Source organism: Malurus melanocephalus, unplaced genomic scaffold, assembly GCF_030028575.1.
Source record: "Malurus melanocephalus ecotype Western Australia unplaced genomic scaffold, MMel_1.1 scaffold_134, whole genome shotgun sequence".
In the NCBI taxonomy this organism is placed as follows: domain Eukaryota; kingdom Metazoa; phylum Chordata; class Aves; order Passeriformes; family Maluridae; genus Malurus; species Malurus melanocephalus.
The window spans coordinates 1,112,491-1,134,392 of NW_026623366.1; the positions used below are offsets into that span (position 1 = coordinate 1,112,491).

At 37.3% G+C, this 21,902-nt stretch overlaps 1 protein-coding gene across 8 annotated transcripts in view; it reads left to right on the forward strand.

Moving 5' to 3' along the window:
- Nucleotides 1–21,902, forward strand: part of YAP1 (Yes1 associated transcriptional regulator) — a 93,980-nt gene that overhangs the window by 35,375 nt on the left and 36,703 nt on the right. For all 8 annotated transcript variants that reach the window (XM_057370820.1, XM_057370818.1, XM_057370821.1 and 5 more), the window contains exon 3: nucleotides 16,240–16,355. In XM_057370820.1, the coding sequence (XP_057226803.1) occupies nucleotides 16,240–16,355 (116 nt within the window). The remainder of the gene's footprint in view (nucleotides 1–16,239; nucleotides 16,356–21,902) is intronic.

Below are 21,902 nucleotides of genomic sequence, written 5' to 3' on the forward strand. Positions count from 1 at the left end.
AAAGCAAACTTTGAGGGCTTTCCTTTCAAAAAAGATATGATTGCAGGCTGAAACTTTTATTTTGTGTTTTCCAGAAAGAAATCAAATATTTTAGAATGCTAGATTTTCAGGCTGCTCAAACAAGTAGAGCTTGTGAGTGTTTTAGAATGTCTCCATAGAAATTCTTTCCTCCCCCACCATGTTCTTTCATATTTAGTTTCCATAACCAGTGCACTATTGTGAAGGAGGGGAAATGCAGGGTAACTGCAGGGAAGCCAGCCAATCACTCCAGCATCAGAGCAGACTCCAGGGCTTGTGGAGCTAACCTTTGTGACCTTCACTAGGGGCCTCTCCAAGGAGAGCCATTTTTCCTGCCTTGTAATGGTAAAGAAAAAACTTGGCAACTCCTTTGATCAGCAAAGCAAAAACAAGGAGAGCAAGGAGCAAATGGGCAGCTTTGTGCGCAAAACTGCTAAGTCAGTATTGGCATTCTGTGTGCTGACAACAGTGTTACCACCTTACATARAGTATGTGCACACTTCTGTAGGGAGCTGGGATATTTGTTACACATTTAGAAAACCCTTCTGTTCAAAATTAAGGAAAAATCTTGGTTGTTATGAGTTACGGTGAAGTAAAAGCATTTCATTTAATAGTTTGCAATGTGAGAGTGGAGAAACTTTATTTCTTGGAGGACAAGATTTTCAAGAGAAGGTTTGCACACTGCTTAACAAATATATCTAGTATTGGGAAGTGGTAATTTCTCGTGTGCAGCTGGCATACATTTTTTTACTGTAAAACTTAACTGCTTTGCAGCTTTTGATGATAATTTCTGTTTCTCATTTGATGCTTACAGTGTTTTTCAGATACGTGCTTAAAGAGGGAACAGTAGTTTTGCTTTGCAAGTATGTAAAATTTTGTTTTGGTTTGTACACATTGAAAACCAAACCAAATCTGTTCTTAATATCGGGAAAATTTTATGTCAGCTTTTAGTTTCTCTTCTTCATTATGTTCTTTCATTGTTCTGCTGCTGCTGATACACAAATACCCCTGTGTCCTTCTGTTACTGTTGCTAGTCTGATAAGTTGTGTTCGTCATCTGTGGTAGTTTTCTGTTCAACAAATTAGGTTCCTTYTCCTACCTTAGCTGAAGTGCTCTGTGTTCTTCCTCTGCCTGAGAGTAGAGTTCATAATGTTTTTATTCAGTACTTCCTTCCACTCCAGTGAGAGTCAGCTTACCAGCTTAATCTCCCATACCAATATATTTCTGTCCAGTGAATTCAACAGTTCATTCATTCTCTGTAAAAATTCTTCCTGTCCTTTGTAAATTTTCAGGTTTTGAACTGCTTCCTTGGCTACTTCAACTTCTCTTCATGCAGCTTGGCTCCTTGGGAGATGTTGACACAAAATATGGAGCACTTCTTCTTTTGCACTTACATTATTCACTTTCTTTTGATGTTTCATCCTTTCCTCTGCCACTCCCTAATTAATCACCCATCTACTGTGTTGAAGTGGTTCACAGTGATTTATTTATTTTTTTTTTTTTTACGTGACTGTAAATAAATAAATAAATAGCAGTTATGGAGTCAGGTAAACCATGTTTTCACATCTACAGTTGTGAAGTGTAGTGCCCTTCAATGTTATGGAAGTACAGAAATTACATGAGTGTCATCTCACAAAATAGCTACAGGTGTTCAGTAATTATACAGCTTATTAGATCCTTGCACAGTTCTGGATAGGATGCAAGTTAATTTTTAATGGATGTGTGATTTAWTTTAATGCAAACTGCTCTTCTTCTGTGGGACATTTTTACTCTTAACATACATAGTGATTTTCAGATAAGGTGCTAGATAGCTTAGTACCAGATGAAGATATTCTTTAAATTGATTGAAATCCCTCATCACCAATGATTTTCTAAGTGTACTGTAGCAGAGTGAGTCCATCAGCGTGCTAATTTTTCTTGTGTGTATTGACACTGRTATGGTCTACTGCTGTTGCTGTATTTGAGGGAGAAATCTAATATCTACCTAGTGCCTCCCCCATTGATTGCATTGACAGAATCAGCAAAGAGGAGTTTTGGCTGCTCTGTGAGCAGGAGGAGTGGTGCCCCAGGCCCTGCTCCTCCCTCATGTGGGAGCAGCGTTGGCAGCAGCAGCTTCCAKCCAGCTCGGTGCATGCTCTAGCACAGGAGGTGGTGTTTGGCTGCTYGGGTGATGCTGTGCAAGCAGCTGTTCCTGTGGTAGAGTAGAAAAGTTACCAGATAGACTGCATGATTACAGGACTACTGCAAGTTACTTAAGTAAGATTGCAGTCCTGACAAGCTCAGCATATAAGTAGTCAAGTCAGAGGTGAGGAGAAATGTAGCTCAAAGAAATGGGACTCTGGAATAGAGCCACAACCCCAGGGCSTTAATTGACTTTCTTCCATAGGTCTTCTGCAGTACATTCTTTGTTCTTGCTATACTCTCATATTTGTTGTTCTTGATAACATGAAAATGTAAGTAGGTTTCTTGTAGACAAGCATGTTACATTGTCAGACCTGTAACAGTCCTTTTCAGTTCTCATTTGAACATAAATATTTTGTAACAATTTTCTGAAGGGGTAGATTTCTGAAAATATATTTGAAGGACAATAAGATACCAGAGAAGAGTGACTAGAATGTTTAATGTCCCAGTTTATACAACTAAAGTTACAGTATCTAGGAATAAATGTATTTCTTTCTGATGTACAGTTTACTTTTAAAAGGTTTTGAGATAAAGTTTAAAATCATGACCTCTGTAGTGATAATGAAGTGRTTGCAAAGTAAATTTTAAGGTACACTTAAAAGTGGATGTTTGCATCTGAACTGTGAGTGATAAATTCTGGAACAAAATTGCTGGGTAAGTACCTGGAACTATGAAGTGTTAAACCGCAGCTTAGAAAGCATTAGCCAAGTAAATGTTTACTTCCTTGGTTTATTCAAGCATCTTAGTTCAAACCTAAGAAACTCGGAGCTGAACAGCGGAGTGGTTTGTTTCCTTCTTCCATATTTCTGAATGTAAAAATGATGGGGAAAAACAAAGACATCAGTAACAAGTTTTCTGTACAGGGTGACTAGAAACAATTGATTCACATTGATAAATACAGTTCAGACATTTTATGAGAATACCAAAGATTACTGAAACAGGGCTGACCAAAAGGACTATATTAGCTTGGTGTTCAGTTTTAGCAAGGTAAGTGTGGATGATTACGATACGAAGTATTATGAATTAGAAAATATGTTGTGAGTTTTAGTCTCCTCTTGATATAATCCTTCATCATTTGCCTTCAGGTGCTGGTTTGCATCCTCTGATCTGAAGATTACAGTATAGAGTACTGAGTTTAAAGGGCAAGAGTGGATATATTCTGAAGTTTGCAGTGACAGTGAGTCACTGAGTGTTGTAACTCTGTGTTCATGTGCAGTTTAGGCACCTTGCCCCAGCAGGTGTGTATCAGGTAACCTTTATACAGGCTTACTTCCTGAGAATTTGGCATAGAACTGGGATCAGTATTGTTCCATTAACTCTGTTCTCTAATCTACTGCTTAAATTTCAGAAAAGCTGTGTCTTATTACTCAGCTGTTGAAATTACTGATATATGATAGTGCATATTGGCTCTTCTGAGATCAGGAGCACTATGTTTTTCAAACATGGGTTATGAAACAAATGCATTTTGCCTTTGGAATTTTATATTCTAACTACTGAATGAGCTAAACCCTAGCAAAYAGACAAAATGTAGACAATCTCCAGAGCTTGCATGTAGAATTTTGTTTGAATTGAAGGTTTCAAAACAATTTTGACTGCCTAGTTGATGGACACCAGTGTTCCTGTAGGATGGTGATAAAAGACTTTTGGCTATAAGAAGTCTATCTTACAGAAGAGATTAAAGCTTAGTTTGTCCAAGAGTTCATAGTGACAATACTATGGAGAAAGCTGCTTCACCCTCAAGGGGATTTTTAAAATAGTTTGTGAATGTGCAAGCGAAAACCCTGTAAAGCTGGAAGGCTGTAATGGCAGCATTTGGAACTGAAAGGAAGTGGAGGAAAGGGATGGGTCAYAGGGAAATGCTGACTAATGGTGAGCAAACACTGTAAAGGAGTTCTTGTAATAAGAACTGATCTCACTTCCTAAAGGAAAATAAACTCTGTACTATTCAAGCATTAAATTTGGACTGAGGGAGTCTCTAAGAGAAATTAGGGAGGGATGATGCTAGAAGGAAAGCTTGATTATAATGATGTTAGCCATTAAAAAAACCACACAATGGACTTCCGAGACAGAAGTTAGTAATCAGAAGTGTGTGACCTGTAATCTGATTTCTTGTGTGGATAGGGTGTATTCATGTYTTTGGAGAGGCCTGTTACTAGTAAGCATGATTTTAAATGCTAGACATGTATTTGATGAGTACATGTTTTTTTTAAAAATGTATGCCAGGAAGTAAATTCATGTTTTTCCCTCTCTCTCATGGCAGCAGCACAGTCCTTCACCATCCCCCTCCCCCAAGGACAAATGCCAATTTTCATAATTAGTAGATGAAGRCTGCTGTGATTATAAATTTGGGATTAATTTGTACTAAGTTAAGGTGTTAACTTTARATTATTGAGGCTTTATTTGGAACTTCAACTCTTATTATAAACCTGCTGAAATTTAGTGAAATTTGGAGATTTGTGATTTTTCCTTTTTGATCTGTTTTGCATCTAAGGGTAGGATTGAACAGTTTCTAAATAAGTATTTCACTATATTTATTGATAAAATATGGTAGGTGCTAATTTTGGCAAACACTAAACTGTTAGTACTTTAGGAACTGTTAGTAATTTTAATATGTTAATATTATTTAATAAAAGTATTTCATAAAAGATATGCTTTTAGATAAAATAATTTGTTTAGCATATTTTGTCATCCCTATTTGTAATTCCCTGTGCACCAAAAGATATTCAGAAAGCAAATAAAATTACTGCAAATCAAATATATAATTCTGAGGTATTGATATTTATTATGATAATATAATGACATAAATTAAAACTTGCTAGAGTTTATTTTGTGGCTGATGATTTTACAGTCAAACTTCTAGTTTCTGTTCATCCTGTACTTCCTTAGTACTTTGTTACTTGCTTGAGCAGGGAGGTTGGACTGCATGACCTTCACTAGTCCCTCTAATCTTTCAGTTTCTGTGAATACCTAAATTCTTAATTATAAACCAGAAAGTAAATTAATATTTSCAGCTGATAACTTCTGAAACATGCAGTGAAATTTGAGTTCAAAATTAGTTTTAGTTCCCTTTACTTATTTTACAATGGGCYTTTGAATACTGTTTAAATTGATGCTCCTTAAACTCTTTGTGAATGGTGAAGAGAAATGTAGAACCTGAAACATGAAAATCCTCAGGTTGAAAACAATTTTAGGTCACTTTTAAAAATAAATGTAATAGCTTTTGTATTTAGGTATACTATGCATTTAAATTATAGCTATAATAATTAAAATTATACCCTAAGTAGCTTAATTTCTTCTCAGGCTTTTGCTCTGTATTTTCTTTGCCTCTCAAAGCATAACCCTCAGACTATATGGTATATCTGGGGTCAAGAAATCTGTTGCCTCTGGTGGATTGCAGCTTGGAAAATCTGTCTTCAGGGAGTTGAAGGGTGGGGGAGGGCAAAGAATAATCTGCTGGCAAAAGACAGAGGATAGAAGATTGCCTAGAGTTGACTGCGCAGGTATCTTACAAGTACTGACTCAGGCAGCAACTTGCTGTTGGAAGATTSTCTTCTTTGTTTTACTTAGCAATTTGCAAAGTCTTCAGGGACAGGAATAATTGCCTTCTACCTTAGCAGCACGTGGTGTTTGAACTGTAAAAATAAAAAGATCTCCTTGAAACAGAGTCATATCAAGGAAACAGGTAAGTTGGGTTTTTTTGYTAAATAAAGTGCAAATAAGGGAAAAGATAGTCCGTAAGACTATTTGCATGCCTAAAACCAAGAACATCTAAACAGATGATCAATTTAAGGTGTGCAGTGTGAGCTCTAAAGCATAAATTAAAAAGAGATGTCAATATTAATGATTTTAATGGCAAGRAAAATAGGTTCATTTATTCTTTGTAGCAGAAAACTGTGCATTCATTTTCCAGGAGGTCCTACCTAATCATTTCTTAAGAGTTTGTTCCTCCTGTCAAGGCCATCAGGGAATGATCATTGTCGGAACATTCAAGCAACCAGTTTGAACTACCTTCTGAGACTTCCTCCTCAGAGCAATAAGGAAGCAACCTGAAGAATCTTTTTATCTTCATATTTTGTTTTCTGTGGTGGTGGTTAGCCTCAGGGTTAGTTGACAGGATTGCTAGGAACCCCCTTCAGATACTAAGACAGCTGGCTGTAGCAGTTTTATTGCAGCATGCTTAGGCGAGCCTCTGAAAACCTTSAGGCAACAAAAGTCGGGTGTTTTGAGAGGGGCGTAAAATTGCCTGGCTTCACTTCATGCAAAGAGCTATTTGATTTTCCTCTTACTTTCTTTGTTTCCTTTTAAGAGAGAGAGGARTGAGATAAAATCTCAGAGATAAAAGGACACAAAAGTGATAAAGTATTCCATGGCCCATCACTTCTGAAAATCATCTGCCCTTCCCTTAGTAAATGTGAGCACTAGTGTTTGTGTAATCTTGTCTTTAGACAGAAGGCAAAWTAGTTACATCTTGAGGAGTTCTTCTGCATTTGCTAAGCAGGAGTGTAGAAGGATATCTGTAAAATTAAATTAATATAGTAATTTGACCTGAAATAGCAGCAGAAACAATTCTTTGTTTYRATTTGCCCTYCTTGGTGATATATCTTTATCTCTTYTATKGAAAATTAARGAGAGAAAAATATATTAATTYTTCRTAKRCTGAGTGACTKAGCCACAGGAAGGAAACTTTGGRGGTAGGGTAGAAAGAAGGAGGTTTTCTTTAAAAATAGCCTCTTTTTCTGCTGTGGAACTAGGAGGGGAAGATAAAAATCAAATAAAACTGGTAACACAGAATGTCACCTTTATGGACTTTGGGAAATAATTGAACTGGTACAAAGACTGTAAGACAAGGACTTACCTTTTTAATGCCTATAAAGCTGCTGTGTCTCATGGTTTTCAAAGAAAGGGAAAAAGCTCTGGAAATGCAAATGTCCTTTTTTTGTTCCTGAAACAAAATTTCCTCAGAAAATTATTTTATTTGAGAAATCTATGATTTATTTGAGAAATCCATGGAGGAATCCAAGATTCATACTTTTGAGAATCAAGTTTARAACTTGGAAGCATTGTGATACTAGCCCTACTTTTCTGTAGAGGTTCTTGAGTGAGGAGCAGGAGGAGGGGCAGAAGAAAAAGGAATAAAAAATGCAAARATAAGCATGTTATTGATTCCATTTTTGCTTTGACAAAAGGCAATTGTTTCAAGAGTACATTATAATAAAAGTGTTGCTACCTTGGCAAACCTTTGATATCATATCATATGTTCATCTCTTTCCATTAGTCATTCGTGTGTGGTCAGACTGCCTACTGCCGACACATCCATTTTAGCATTGCACACTCTGAAGTGAGGACCTTTCTGTGAGAGCTTTCCTCAGAAGTGTGATTCTGTTGTGGGGCTTCAAAACAGCAAGGTGTTCCTTCAGAAAAGGAAGCTTAGTTTTTAAGTCCTTGGTGTATGTAATTGTGCTGTCTGCAGGCAGACCAGTGCTAATAAAGGCTGCTTTTGAATACCTTAATACTAAATACTGTATTTTGTGTGTTTGTAAATGCTCTTTATTTAATGTATCAGTGTCCACAGCTTTATGGGCCATGCATCCTGAAATTTCTTGTAGCTCTTAGTATTTTGCACYTTAGGAATAAATTCCAGAGGGAGTTGTAGAAGAACTTGTCTGACTAGTAATGACTGTGTGCAAAATCTGTTTCTTGACCAATTAGACTTTGTCAGGTGCATTTAAGTTTCCTTTACTGCATTGTTCTGGTTCAGATTCAAACCAGTAATTTGCTGGGAGAATTTCTGCTGCCTAAAAATAATTTTGTAGGATATCATATGTGGTTTTATTTCATACTTAGGTTAAGGGACTTTAGCTCTGACAGGCCCTCTTCCCACCTRGTCAACAGGACATTTGTCCCCACCATTCTCTTCCTTTTTGCTTTTGTTCTATTTCAAAGTTAATGAAATCACAGCCTGGCACCACTGAAYACTTGCATGTCAGTTTTAAGGTATGCTTTTGAAAGCTGAATGGAGATTAGAGCTATCAATTGTCATTTGACCGGTGTGCTCTCTGGCATTGAATGCCCATGGTGCAGTTTGGTGAGGACATGATCAGTGGAGTAGATGGAGTAGTCCAACACAATCTTTGTTYAGTTCATGCATTAAGGCTGTCAACCAGAAGGAAGAATCTGGAAAAGTCAAGAATGCAGAGATTTAATGTATTGCATCAGTATTCAGTAAATTGTATCAATGTTTCTATTTTTTTGAGGCAATTAGACCATGCCTGGAGACATTACCATCCTTGAGAAGTAAACTGTTACAAACTTTAGGGATGCTTTCGGGAAACAATGAGATTAGGAGGTTCTGAATTTTGCTGCCATGTGCTTTTATATCAACTAGTTTGTAGTAGTCCTGAAATCTAAGGAAATATTGCAATTAGATGGACAAGATAAATGGAGAAATAGTGTTTTCCCAGTAATGGGTTCAATATAATCTCTCGGCTGATGAGATTTTCATTGCTGTGTGACCAGCCTTTTCTTTTGCTGGATTTTCTAGGATTTTTTTTTTTTACCAGCTGGAAAGCCCTTAAAGGGTTTGGGGCCTCTTTAATTGTGTGTCCTTATCTAAGAATGGTGAAAAATCAGGGAAATGTTCATGGAGGGTTGAACTTAATATACATTAATTGCTAACTGAGGTGTCTCATTTCCACTTCAGGCTTTTCTCTTTGCTGTTGCTTCTTGGAATTGAAATAATCTCAAACAATATATGTAAAGTATAAATCTGTAATTTTGTTATACCACCTGCAAAGAAATGTACTTTGCTTTTAAGTCAGCTATGCTAATTAAAAATGGCCCATATATCTGAAGACTTAGTTTAATGTTTTAATCCTTTCCAATTCTTGAAATCCCCTGAATAGGATAGAAAAAATTTCACATCTTCTATCCTCAGGCAAAGCTGAATCCACTCCATTGTGTGTAAATATCCTRTGATCATGAGCAGTAACCCAGAGGTTTCTGCATGCTACACTAATTTTTGAGAGTGGCAATTAGAGCAGTTCAAGTGGAGGCTCCTTATACTCTAAACTTTTTGTTTCATCCCATTTCTAAATGGAACTATGGAAGATTTASCTGTAGGAATCCCCCTAGCTCATCGACACTGTCAAATTGATCTTGGCCTTCTAGCTATTGCCACCTTCTTAGGAATATACCTCCAGCTCAATTCTTGAATTAGTGGATACTGTCACTTTCACAGCTGCCCTGTGGTTGGACCACCACATTATTATTCTTCTGTAGAGCTTAGGCCTCAGAAGTAGGTATTCTGATTTCTTCTCTGCCTGCTGAAATGATAGCTAGGTGGGTATCTTGAAGGTACCCTATAATGCCTGTGCACAGGACAAGTTTGTATAAGATTTGGTAAAGGGATTAGTTRATTTTTTTTTGTCAATTTATGGTAGTTTGAGGAGCAGAAATAGTCTTTCAGTAGATCCATCAAGATCTGATGTGCTGAAGTGTACTGGTGAGAGCTCTAAARTAATCCTGGCATTATTCATTACTAATGCTTGAAGTAAATAGACAAAAACAAATAAAAAGAAAAAACCTTTCAGAAAGTGATGCATTATGTGGATTATAGAAACTAGCTGGCTAGARGACATAGGAAAAATGAGAGTAGAATCTATAACTCAGTTCATTTAACATAAAACAGAATCATAAATGACGTGCTCGTCAATGATGCAGTTGACGTTTAGTATTTAATGAAAAGTTTAAATTTCACACCAAAATATGAACATAATTAGGTTTAGTTTCATTTGTGCACGTGCTTATGTTACACAGAGACTTTCCTGTCTATTCCCAGAATAAAAAGTATTCAATGCAACATCAACAGCCTTGGGAGGTCTGTCATGATGTGGTCAGCGGTGTGTGTTAGTGTTTTTCTTTTCATAAAATGTGATTTCCAGTGAAYTCTTAAACCAGCCCCAAATATCTGAAAACCAAAATCCAAACTTAGTTATCTCAAGTTCACTAGAGACTGGAAATAATTTTCTCACAGACATAAAATATATGTCTTGTCTAGATTGTTAAAACACTAACATTATGTTACAGCAAGATGCTTGTGTGGTTTTTTGCAGTGATGCTTTTCTACATGAGAACAACTTGTCTTTCTGAGTGTTTGAGACTAAATTTTTGAAATGTCCTTTTRTGAAGAGTAGTGTCCAACTATATAAAGAAGCAACAAATTATTTATTCTTATCTGTTCTTTTATGTGTAGATCAGACTTACTCAGTTTTCTTGCTGTTGCAGAAGTTTTATACAGTATATTCATCTGGTACTGAGGATTAAAATATCTGTTCATTGTCTCTTGCTTTTCTTCCTAACATTACATTTCTATTGCACACTTCAGTRAARTAGCCTTGCAGTTCCGACCTGCTTMCATTAATAATGTCAGTTCTAAGATACCTTGATTTGAAAGACGTGTGTCTGCCACGGAAGGCAGGAACCTCTCTTGGAATGGAGAATATGACCCCCTTCCCTCCAAATTATTATAACTTTGAAATTAAGGGGCTTTCAGGCAAAGCAAGGGGGAAAGGAATAACAGTTCTTTACTGYTGTTAATAACAAGGCAAGTGAACAGCAACAACAGCAGTAAGGACGAACAAACCCGAGCCGCAGTGCCAGCCTGCTCCAGGCTGTCCCACGCCCTCCCTGTGCTGCAGTTCCGGTCGCGGCCGCCAGGGGCGCTGGTGGCTCCGGCCGAGCAGGGTGGGGGCCGTGATTCCGCCGCTCCGGCAGGGGGCGCTGTGGCGCGGGCTCAGCCGCCTCTCTCCCTCACGCGGTGATGGCGGGCGGGCTGCATGGCGGAACGGGCTGCGGCAGGAACCTCGGAGAGGCGGCTGGGATAGCAGGGGCTGGCTCACACGGGGTAGTGGGATAGAGGTGGCAGAAACTCTGCASTTGTGGCAGAACCTGTGATGTGTCCCGGCAGGCGGGGGTGCGGGGGTTACAGTGCARCAGAAATCCAGAAAAGTGGCAAGCAAAAAATTGGGAATGGCTGAGCAGCGTCAGCCACACTCACAAAACCAGGAGAGGCTTCCACAGAGGGGGAGGTGTTCAAGGTCCCGCATTTTCCCTTGCAGCACCCGACTAGATGGTGAGAGTCCTTTCCAGTGAGGTAGGGTGTTTAATAAGGTCTCAGTTCAATGGTCACTCTTTGGGCCCCACTCATGGTAGGAAAAGTAGGAGTGGAAAAGCTCCACAGTGGAAAAGCTCCGCAGTGGAGCTGGATTCTTCCTGCAGCAGCTGCAGCATGTCTCCTCTCCTCCAATGCCAAGAGAGCAAGAGAGGGCAGGAGCTGACCCAGCCCCTTGTGCCCCACCCAAAATCCCACGGTATCTCTGCCCCTCCAGGAGAAACCCTCCAGATAAGGGGATAGGCAGCTGCACCCTTCTCTCCGAGCTGGGCCAATTCTTTTGTTTTAAGTACTAGTCAYTATGTCCCATCTTAGCARCAGATGGGACAAAATTCTCTAAAACAAAAGGAAAAAATCCTAACCTCCAACATAAGATCTGTTTTTGTRAAAACAGAMGTTCTCATTACAAATGAGATAACARATGTGTACCATATATAAGGTGACTCTATCCTAATAAAGCAAAAAGGGGCCAAAAAAAGTACAGTTTTGTAATGACTGGAAATTCTGTTACACAAAAGAAGTTCTCAGCATACCCAGAAAAGTGTACCTGCCAATGGGGACACTGTAGTTGCAATACGTAAGTACAGAATATCAAAACTGAAGGCCTCTTAGATAAGCCTTYCTTGAAGCATTTAAGTAATTCTTTGAGTGTCTTTTTTGTGGTACTTAGTTTCTGACRTAGCTTTCAATGATACAGTACATGTCTTTTCAGTGGAGCAACTGGAGAACGAATGGGAAGGTGTATTGAACTTTGTACAAGGGCAGATGAGTTCTTTGTTTTTAGAAAGGGTGTAATTTTATTAGTCTGTTAGGATCCAAAGGTTATTTTAAATAAAAAGTAATTTTTTTTTCTTTTTTTGGTCTTTAGATTTACTGCTTCTTTTCCATTGTACTTCAAAAAAACAAAACAACAAACACCAAAATGAAAATCTCCAACACTCCTCTCCCTACAAAAGAAAAAAAAAACAAACCTAAAAGCACAAAACAAACCACCACCACAACAAACCCAAACTTTAAAATTAAGTTRGAATTTGAATCTGACAAATCTTCAGGCATGTGGTAGTATTTAATGCCTGTAAAGATTTCTTTCAATTGGAAATTCCAATTCTTAGTAACTGCAGAAATGATCTTTGTGTACATAAAATGAGAACATTTTTCTTTACTTTGAAGTTGTTCTTGTCAAAATGCAAATAATTTGTATTTGAGTGTAGAACTTGAGGCTGGATGAGGAGATGCAGCTTGTTCTCTTCATAATGTACAGCACTTTGAAACTCCTTTTTGGTGGAAGGTGGTAGGTGATGTGTCTTGGAACAGTCACTCTTCTTGATACTAGAATTGACGTAAGTTTGCTAACAAATGTTTAGCATGTGGTGGGTATTTTAGCTTTGTTTTTCTAAGGCCTGTTACCACAGACCTGCATTTATGGTACAGTCTAAATTRATTTCCTGAGTTTATACTATATTTGTCCAGTTTAACAAGGAGTTGCTTCACCATGATGTAAATGAACAATAATAAATAGTGCCAGATAGATAGATGTTAGATGTGAGAATTTATTCTGTGAAATAAAATGTCTTCCATTCCTGATTATTTTAGAGATGTTAATTTTAATTCCAAGGGCATTTACTCATTTTGTTCTAATCACACAGTACAGATCTGTGTTTCTCATTCCTGAGTAGATAGAATTTAAGTTTCAGCTTAATAATGCTACTACATATAGTGGCTTAATTTTAGGTTACATTGATTTCATAAAATTCAACAATGTTTTTTAATGTGTTGACGTGAATTTCTTACTGAAATATGGTGCAGATCATGGAAAATAGAAGGGGGCATTTGTCATGTAATGCAGATACTATGAGAAAAAATCTCCTTAATGCAGGGAAARCTAATGTCGTGCTGATGTTGGTTCTTGTTATGCCCATTTTGACCTTTTCTGTACTGCTGTTCAAAACAGAAGGAAACCTGTGGAGAATGTCCTGTTTCAATAATTTTGATAATTAAAAATACAGTGTTTATAGTGAGTTACCCTGGTCCACGTCCTTCAGATAGGGAAAAAATGAAGTCCTATATTCCTCCCTGTCATTTTAGGATTTTTTAAAATATTTCATCCATATAAGTGGGGGCTTTCCTCCTCTGTATTCTGTCAGTTGCTGAGTATTATTTGGAATTTGTGGAAAAGAGCTGATCTGTGACAATTTTTGGGCAGTTTTTTTTAGTATACAGCTTTCAAACACTCAGGATATGGAGCAGGTAAGATACATATGAGCATTGTGATTTGATAGAGGTTGAAGGGAAAGGTTTTGAGGGAAGATGTGGGGGAAATGGATGTGTAGGTCATGAAGCACTGAGCTGAGTGGAAGGGGAAAAAAAGTTTGCCTTATTGAACAGTCATATGATCAGGGTGATATTAATATAAACAGCTTGCTTACTTTGAGACTTCCTCCATGGCTCTTTGCTCTGCTCTCAAGATTGCTGATTGTAGTTCTGTTGGTCCACTAAGGAACGTGCTGACTTTTTTTCAAGTAATTCTGAGTGAGGGAAAAGCTGGAAGCTGCTGTGGCCTAAAATAGCTATCCATGTTAACAACTCCACATGAACATTAACTGTACTTTGTGTGGTGTGTTTAAGCAGCCTTGAGGAATCAATAATACTGTCCTTGTGCTCAAAATTGGAGGTACATCTGAAACTTTCTTCCACAGTCGGTTCATCTATCCCATACTCAGATATGTTTTGAAAAATTGATGAATTGATGAATGTTGTTTCAGTGCATTCCTACAGTTAACTACAAAAATGGTTCTGTAATAGGGAGGGAGACAATATTTTTCCTTCTGCTTCCTACTCTGCTTTCTACTCAAATATCATATAAAAACAAAGGCTATAAATTAAGTACCTTAGGTAGACATTTTATAAGTTCATAGTGTTGCATGTTTTTTATAGTAGTTAAATGGAAATAGATGAATATGTTACCGTGGGTGCAGTGGTGTTTGCTGAGTTTCCACTATTCCCAGAACTGAGGTGAGCAAATATAACAAATCACAAATGTAGGGGAGGAGTAGCACATGCTGGTACAGTAGTTTAAACACACAGTCTGTGAAGCATTACATTGCAGTGGTTTTACATCTGTATTATCTTTACCTGTTTTCGCTGCTTTGTGAAATTGACCAGCAGAAAAGTAAAAAATAGTTCTCCAGTATGAAGGTTTATGTATAGTCCAGCATATATAGGACAGTCTTTACTGTGTTGCACCATGTTTTATAAATAAGCAGGCGTAAAAAATAAAGAAGTCCTGCTGTATGTGGAATKTTTCTCACTTAAGCTGAATATTTGAAAACCTATGCAACCAAAGATACAGGGAGCTTACTTAACCCCAGCCATCATATAGTTTAATTCATTGGTGTGATGATCAGAGAGAAGTCAGGTTCATCCAAAATATAGCCCAGTACTAGCCATGGTGAAAAAAATTAACTCTATCCCAGACAAAACTAGCACATCCTGTATTAAATGAGCTGTATTGTGACCCTATTATAGTATGTCTGTAACTCTTTGATCTGGAATTGTGTGCATGTTTAGAGAGGGTAAAATACACATGTCATAAAACTTTTAAAAGCCATTGGTATGTCTGCCTTGTAGTAGAAGGTTAGATTAGAATGTGGTAAGTAATGCTGCAAAAGTAATTATTTAGGTGACTACTGCCTTATTTTATGTTCTTCTAAATTTGTTAAATGTTGTGGTTTTGCTGAAGTAATGAACATTCCCTGTAATCCGGAAAATCATAATTTTAAGGGTAATCAATTTAAGAAAAGAATGGTACAAGCTTGATAATGCATTGGATTCTAATTTAGAGCAATACTATCTGAATATGAGTTTTAATTGATACCAGTTCTAAATGAATGGATAACAAATTTTGTTGTCAGTGTTCATGTGCATTTGGAGTTGTAGTTTTGTCCCTGTGTACTTCTCAGAGCAGTGTTGCTTAATGGCATCAAGATAATGTTGATGCTTGTTATGAATAGACTGCATTTGTTGTTCATTAGCAAGACATGCTAATCACATACTCCGAGAGTGAAGTAATGGTTCATTACACTATTGTATTTTCATTGAATTGAATACTTTTGTGAATGACAGTGGTGAATGTACTTGCCATTTTTTTTCAAAACAGAGAAATCTAAGCTTCCAAAGTTTTGCAGGGGGCTAGGTGGGTTACTTGGCAGTCTCACTACCCTCATCTTTTCATATGAAGTTCAAAGGCAGCTGCACATAACTTTCACATGACTGCTTTAGTGTGACTCGTTACTTAAATTACCACAGAGAGATTGTTCAGGTGTCTGTGGTGAGGGGAGTAGTCTATCCAATAATCTGAGGATGTGGTCTATGCACAGAAAGTTCGGGAAGACTAATGATTGCATACTAGGCAGTTCATTACCACTCCCTAGGCACTGAATATGAACTCATCATGCCGAGGTACTGGACTATGCTTAGGAGTCCAGACATAACTGGCTTGATTTGAAACTGTGAACTCACATTAAAAATGTCAAATAACTGATCAAAGAGAGAAGGAAGAGAATGTTTAGTTCAAGGGTACAACTTCTAGTTATGGTATAACAGTTTAGATTACAATATTCATGCTGAACCTTATYTCACCATTGTTCTAGCTCTGATCTCTACAGCTCTTGGTTGGGAAAGTGGTGGTGGCCAGTGTAAAGGTTTGAGAATCTGACAGACAGTGATGCTTGGAGAGAATCCAAACACTTCTTGTTTGGCTTTGAATGTGGCTGTTGTTGGCAGGCTTAATCTTTTGTTGTTAAGCTTTCTGTGCTAGCAGGTCATTTTTGTGAATGCATGACTGTGCTAACTCTTGCTTTGTTTTGTCTTAGTCACATTGATCAAACAACAACATGGCAAGATCCTAGGAAGGCCATGCTTTCCCAGATGAATGTTACAGCTCCCACCAGTCCTTCTGTGCAGCAGAACATCATGAACTCAGCATCAGGTAAGCCAAATTTCTATTTATGAAAAAGATCGTACAAGTAAACCACAAGCTATTGTAATTGGTGGCAGAGAGGGAGTCCAAATTTAATAAATGTTCTGGTTATCCTGGTTTGAAACTTTAAATTTGTTGATACCTGATTTATCAGGCAAGAGGCTGAGAGTTGAAGTAAGAGAATTTGTATAATATTTATGTTGTTAATAGAAAATACTCTGTAGTTCTTTGATTAGTGTTTTTATTTTTTCAAATGAATGGGTCAGACTTTAAAATAAGCAGAATTTTTATCTATTTTCTTTTGACTAACAAATGCTGTTGAATTGATGAAGACCAGAATTTCTATTAAATTGACATCAATTTACATTAAAGCTTTTGTGCATCACAGTGTTTTTCTGCCTCCATTTGCTCACTAAGTAGACRTGGTATGCTACCATTTGTTTACATTTCCTACATTTATTATGAACATATAATTTTTTCCTATCCTCCTTAAATGGATTGAGCAAACACCTTGTAAATCTTGTTTAGAAGCAGAGGTATTTTGGTTTTYGTCTTGTGTTTCTATTACTTCCAAAATCCAATATCATGATCATTATTCCTCTAGCTGATGAAGTTTGATATCTTTTCTTGGAATATAGAATTGTTTTTCAATTGGTCTGGGGGAAGCTGTCACTAGACAGCAGTAAAATGTTCTTGTTCTTCCAGTAGAATCTGCTGTGTATTTTCAGAGCTCTCTCATCTGATTATGTGAAGAGAAAGCAAATAAATTTGRTGCCATACTAGTTTGAGTGCTGTGGTCTTCTGCTTGCTTTGTCACCTTCTGTCTGTCACTGAGGTTCATGTTACATTTATTTTCTCACAGTCTGACCRTATTTTGTGTATGTCTGTTCCTGTACTTCACAAAGGTTATTCTCTGGTGCTGCTTTTTGTGGTCTGTTTAGACAGCTTTGTTTCATGCTGCAATTCATGTGCTGGAGACAATACCAAAAGATTAACAGGCGTGACCAAACTGTGCTGCTCATGACTGAGTATTAGAGGGGAAGTTAATCAAACGTTTTGCTGGCTAGGCCAGGAGGCTGGATTATCCTGAAACAAATGAGTCCTGTTCAAGTTCAGGAAGTCATGATTTACAGYAATTAAGGTCTCAGGCTCTGATGTGAAAATAAAATAGTGTGATTATTTTTTCTGTAAATTTATCCCAGGGAACCTGCAGCAGTAGAGGTGGCATGTTCTTGCAGGCACACTTCTGAAGAACAGAGAATAGGAGAAAGGAAACAATTCCCCTAGTCTGTCTTGCTTTTTCACCTATTGTACTAAAACTAGATTGCTGTTTCAATATTGACAGAATTCTGTATTTTAAGATAACTATTCAAACCTTCAGTTGTATCAAGAATTGATGGGAAAAAAATAGCAAAGTAGGATTCACTTTGTGTTAGAAAGAAATGAAGGGTCCTTAGCAAAAAATACAGTCAGTTGTAATTGGGTAACAAACTAGAAAATAAGGTAGCAATCTGGACACAAGGATTATTTTTAAAAGAACACGAAGAATTTATGTGTAATTGCTTGATGTAAGCATGTGAGAGAGTGATGCTGCATAGACATTGTCGCTTATGCAATAAAGAGCAGTTGAGATGTTTAAGTGGGCTGTCTCATGATTTGAGAAAGCACTTATTTGGATACAACTTCATTGAACATTTACTTTTAATTTCACAGATGATACTGTGTTSAATATCAACTGAAAATCCTGTGAAGTTTTTTCCTGCCAATGCTCTGAATTTGTTAAAGTGCATGAAGGACTCAGAGCTCCTGTGTATACTGAATTACACCACATGTTATGTGGTGTTAGACTTACTGAAGTTTAGGTCGGTTGAGCTAGTGTGACTTGGAACTGGCTATTTCTATGCACTTGCTTAGCCTTATTTGCTATTAACAAARGTCTGTTTTTAATTAAATACTGAACCTGCATTTATTGTGTGTGATTCTGTTTTGGACACTCGATCTGGCAAATACTTATGTACTAACTTTAAATTAATAATTTAAATAAATAAATTATTAATTTAATTAAACTGTATATTTGTTTTTACCAAAGTCACTTATCTCTTGTACCTAGTTTTGTTACTTTTTATTCCTGAGATCATGGTAGATTATACTTCCTTKGTAGCCTCTTAAATAATCTCTGGCAGAAATGGAAAAGTCAAGTAACTATATACCACTTCAGCATAGTGGAACTTACTTATGTTGGCACTCAGATTTAAGACTACTTAGTGCTCTAATTTGGGTATTCACCCTCAAAAACTGGGAAATTAAGTTGAGACCTTTTAAGAGAGAAGTTTCCTGTTATGAAATATTGCTGGCAATAARTCATTCCCTAGTGCTAGAGAGCCTTTCATGCAAGATATTGAGAAAAAATGAGTGTAAGTATTGTTACAGCTGGAGATCACTGACTYGCAAAAAATGTCTGAAATGCTGCAAATGAGAGTGTTTTCCTTTCTGTATAGACCTTGTACGGTGCTCATTATTTTTTGCCCTTAAGTTACAGTCTGAGTTTTAGTGTTCTGCCATAGGAGTCTGTAAGTCAAATTACTGTGCTGAAACATAAGAGAGATTTCTGGAAATGTGTYTTGAGAGCTTTTAGAGGTTTTAACCATTTAGCCAGAATTAGAATTCTTGACATTAACTAGAATTAAGAACAGGAAACCAGACTGAAGATGCAGAGAGAGAGAAGAGAACTCTGAAAGCTGATGTGTGCATATTGGAGATAACCTCTTGTCTTTTTGGATGARTAGGGGAAGAAGAACTCAGGAAAGATGGGAAGAAATTATAACTAGAAGATGTGATAAGGGTGAGGGCAAGTCAAAAGATTGTTTAAAATATAAAAATGGGGAAAATTGAAATTTTTAGGTTATTTTTCTTAAGAAATTCCATCTCTTGAGGCACTGAAGACTGGATGAGAACCCAGGTATTTTGCTACAAATTACATTTATTTAAGGAAGTTAATGGACATCTGAATCAGCTTTAGCTGTTCTGGGCATGATTTTGTGAATGAATTGTTTTCTAAGTGTTAGTTAGCTTCATCCTTTATAGGAAGTCATCAGTGTGTGAAAGTGAGGGTGTTTTTTCCTCTCAGTCTTTCTGAACTTAGCTTGCTACATGTAATCATCTAAAATAGTTTGGGCCATGTGTATGCAGAGAAGCAGCACAGTGCTCTTTTAGATGGCATTTGTTGGTTAATCTGTGAAGGAGGTTGTTCTCCTCAGGAACATCTAAACATTTCCTACTGAGGTAAAGTTATACATTTAAAAGTGAACAGTGACTGTCTTTTATAAGACTAGAGTTGATACAACAGAGATGTGAAATTGTATTTATATACTTCTGTTCTTCAGATACTTCTGCTTCCTGAATGGTACTTGAATCATGCTTGACAGCACTGCATACTTGAGCCTCTTCTGCTTGCACATAAATCTTAGATAATTAGCTTTGGAGCCTATTGTATGCTTTTGTCTTCTTTTGTCTTCATACTCATGTGGCAGTGAAAGTTTGTAGACCTAGTGCAATTCCAATATCTCTTAAGGTAAGGCTGTAGTGCCATGTTAAATGTTGGTAAGAAAATGGACCCTCAAATTCATAAGTCTTGGGGGACAGGAGGGTAGATAGGAATATGCCAATAACTAAAACAAATTCTRGCTCCTCTCTTAGATCATTGCTCATTTCAGTTGCACATTGCTGCTCTRTAGCCAGTTATGCTACTAATTCTGCTTTGTACAGTCAACACTGTGATCTGTTGTGAAACTTAAGTTTCTAAGTATCTGCATGAAAGTAATGTTCATTTCTTTCTTCATCTGCAAATCCCTCCAGCCCCCTCTTTGAAGTGTCTTTTTATACTAACTTGGCAGGATAAAGGTGTAAATTAAGTAAGTTGGGTAGCCTTTGATATAATTTTTAAAAGTTTTAGAATTCCAGTGACAATGACTGAAGGGAAAAAGTTCAGCTTTCACAGAGAAAGATTAGGAAAGTTCTTGGAGATCAGTGTTCATATTAGATGAAGGTGGTTCCTGTTGTTGAACATAGGTATTCTAGTTCCTAGGTTGTCCATGCATATTCAGTTAGTAGATAGATACAGATGCCCTCTTATATACATTGACCTATCTACTGATAAAACAGCTTTATTTATATTTATTTTAAAATTGAGTGTTAGGAACTGTAGAGTCTTGCAAGATTCACTTCATATCCCAGCATAGGTTGAATCTCTACTATGTTTTTTCTTTTGTTACTCTTCCTGTTGCTTTCTGTCTGCCAGCAGCAAGCTCTGCTTTGAATTTCACATTTCATGGCATATGAGAAAGTTAAAAAAAAAAAAAAAAACTCAGAAAAAGTGGAGCCATGCACCAAAGAGACATGCACACAGGCTTTTAAAATTACATGTTTATATCAAGTTACACCATTATATAAATATTTAGTTACAGAGATGTGGCTTATCAGTAGTTGTGTGAAGATGGCTTGCATTTGGAAATTAGAATTTAATTTTTGTTATCTTTGTCCTTAAAAGTACCACAGTGGAGGCTGAGTTCCCTACCTAGAAGGGTTGTCTCTGCCTGTGTAAATTATTTCACAGAACTGTTAACTTACAGTTGTGATAGCATTCCATTATCATAGGAGGCACCAAAGATAACTAATAGGAGACCATGTCACAGGGATATTGTTTGTGCTAAATATTTACAAAAGTTGGAGGGGAGACTGGAGAAGTACTTGAAAGAGAAATATTTTGTAAGTAGACAGAATCTGGCTCAAGGAGTAACTTGGGATAGAATCACAGAATATCCTGAGTTGGAAGGGACYCACAAGRTTCATCAAGTCCAACTCCTGGCCCCACAAAGGGCATCCTCGAGAGTCAAACATTTGAGAGCATTGTCCAAATGCTTCTTGAGCTCTGTCAGACTTGGGGCTGTTACCACTGCCCTGGAGAGCCTGTTCTAGTGCTCGACATACCTGGAGGCTGAGTGACTGTTCATGGTCTCTATATGTATTCAGTGCTTTATTTAAGAGTTTATAGAGTGTGACAGTCACTAAAAGGGCTGCCTTCAACAACAGTAAGATCTGCCCATCATCCCAGGCTAGATGCCTGGGCTAAGTGGACTTTTGGTTAGACCCAGTATTGCTGTTTCTGTACAACATGAGCTACAGTAACTAGGAAATTTTAATGAGAAGGTCTGAATAGCAGCAATATAGGGCTTAGATAATCTAGGTCACAAAAGCTAATGCTGGAAATTCTGTTCCTGTTGAGCCTTTTGGGGGAAAAAGAACATGTAATTAAAAAGGAACTTCCCTAGATGCTCTGGGTGAATGTATTTGCTATTCTTCAGCATGGTTTAGTTCCTTCCTCCGGTATTTGGCTCTAATCCAAAGTTTGTCAGATGACCATTTAGAAAATCAGACTTATCTTCTAGTTTCCCAGTTTCTCACAAAACAGGAATTAYGGAAGTCAATAATTTCAACTTTTGAACTGCCATTTAAATATGGAAGGATGACAGCAGAAACATGAGACCAGTTTGTTGTCCA